The sequence below is a fragment of the Cyprinodon variegatus genome, unplaced genomic scaffold (assembly GCF_000732505.1).
Source record: "Cyprinodon variegatus isolate N-32 unplaced genomic scaffold, C_variegatus-1.0 Scaffold698, whole genome shotgun sequence".
Classification (NCBI taxonomy): domain Eukaryota; kingdom Metazoa; phylum Chordata; class Actinopteri; order Cyprinodontiformes; family Cyprinodontidae; genus Cyprinodon; species Cyprinodon variegatus.
Genome location: NW_015151151.1, coordinates 82525 through 83763, shown reverse-complemented (window position 1 = coordinate 83763; position 1239 = coordinate 82525). Strand labels below are relative to the sequence as shown.

Genomic DNA, 1239 nt, shown 5'->3' with positions numbered 1-1239 from the left:
TGATCACTACCCACATTGTTTAAAAGCCCCTCTACCTCTGCTAGAAAACGTTTCCCTCTGCATAGAGAACGCCCTGAGCTACACAACAACAGACTTCTACCTCCTGGTTCAGTAAATGAAGCGATGCACATTTTCTAATGCATTATTAAACAGCATATCTTAAATACACCAACTCACAATGAAGCTTCCAAAAAAACATGCTGCCAAACATGTTTATTTTTTTTATTCTGGGTACTGTGGAAAAACTATATATTTTTTTGTCTTCTAAATGCATTTGTTGTTGTTGTTTTTTTTTTGGACGTAACTGGATATGAGCATTAAAAAAAAAACAATCCCAGGAGCAACTCACTGCGTTTTCCAGGCACATCAGAGGTGGTGAGGTTTTCTTTGGGCTGCTCACCTGGACACACAAAAACACACAGTTTGAGGTTAGTTATGATGCTGTTGCAAGAAATTATTTCACTCGTTAAGGTTTGAACTAAATTGAAGTAAAACATGGTGCAGATGGTGATGGAAATCTGCCAGTTGTTTGAAAAAGACATTGAATGTTGTTTTTTTTCCAGTGTCTCTATGGTTCTCTATAACGACAAACCTCTCCAGGGTGGACATGAACATAAGCCTTTAAATAAACCGGACTAAGGAGTCATATGGAGACCAAGAAGCTTGTTTGGAAAACTTTATTATGATGGCAACTAATCAAATGAACAATCAAACGGAGGCTGGGTTTAATCAAGTCTGGCTCCAGTCAGTAATCCTGCCCCCTAGAAGACCTCTCAGGTACACATGGTCAGTCACCATAGTCTAAATAAATGCACAACAGCAACCTTGAACAAACCTTCATGCAGACATGATAACACAGCGCTGACTTAGACTAAAAATGTTTTTTTTTAGGGGAAACTGATTTAAACCAGATCCTCTTCTTTCTGGATTATTCAAATGCTATCAGTATACATTAGCAAAGCAGGTATGGATTATTTTAGTGGTTGACCATAAATTTTAATTAGTCCAAAAGGAGACACTCCTAACAAATAACATACATTAATAAAACTTATTTCAACTTCAAAAATAACATTTATTGCTCATTTTAAATAAAAAAAATGGCTTAAACTGAAAAGCATTTTTTAATGTGGAAGAGTCCTAAATATTGCAGGAAAAATGTTATTAATATTGAAAGACATCCCTTTAAGATTTCTGGATAGTGAACATTTACAGAAAACAATTTTCCTCTTAAGTCCAAAA

General features: G+C 35.4%; 1 protein-coding gene across 1 annotated transcript in view; it reads right to left on the bottom strand.

Annotated features, from left to right (window-relative positions):
- dennd2d (DENN/MADD domain containing 2D) overlaps positions 1-1239 on the bottom strand; it is a 64111-nt gene that overhangs the window by 33043 nt on the left and 29829 nt on the right. The window contains exon 5 of the mRNA XM_015394605.1: positions 350-400. Coding sequence (XP_015250091.1) covers positions 350-400 — 51 coding nt within the window. The remainder of the gene's footprint in view (positions 1-349; positions 401-1239) is intronic.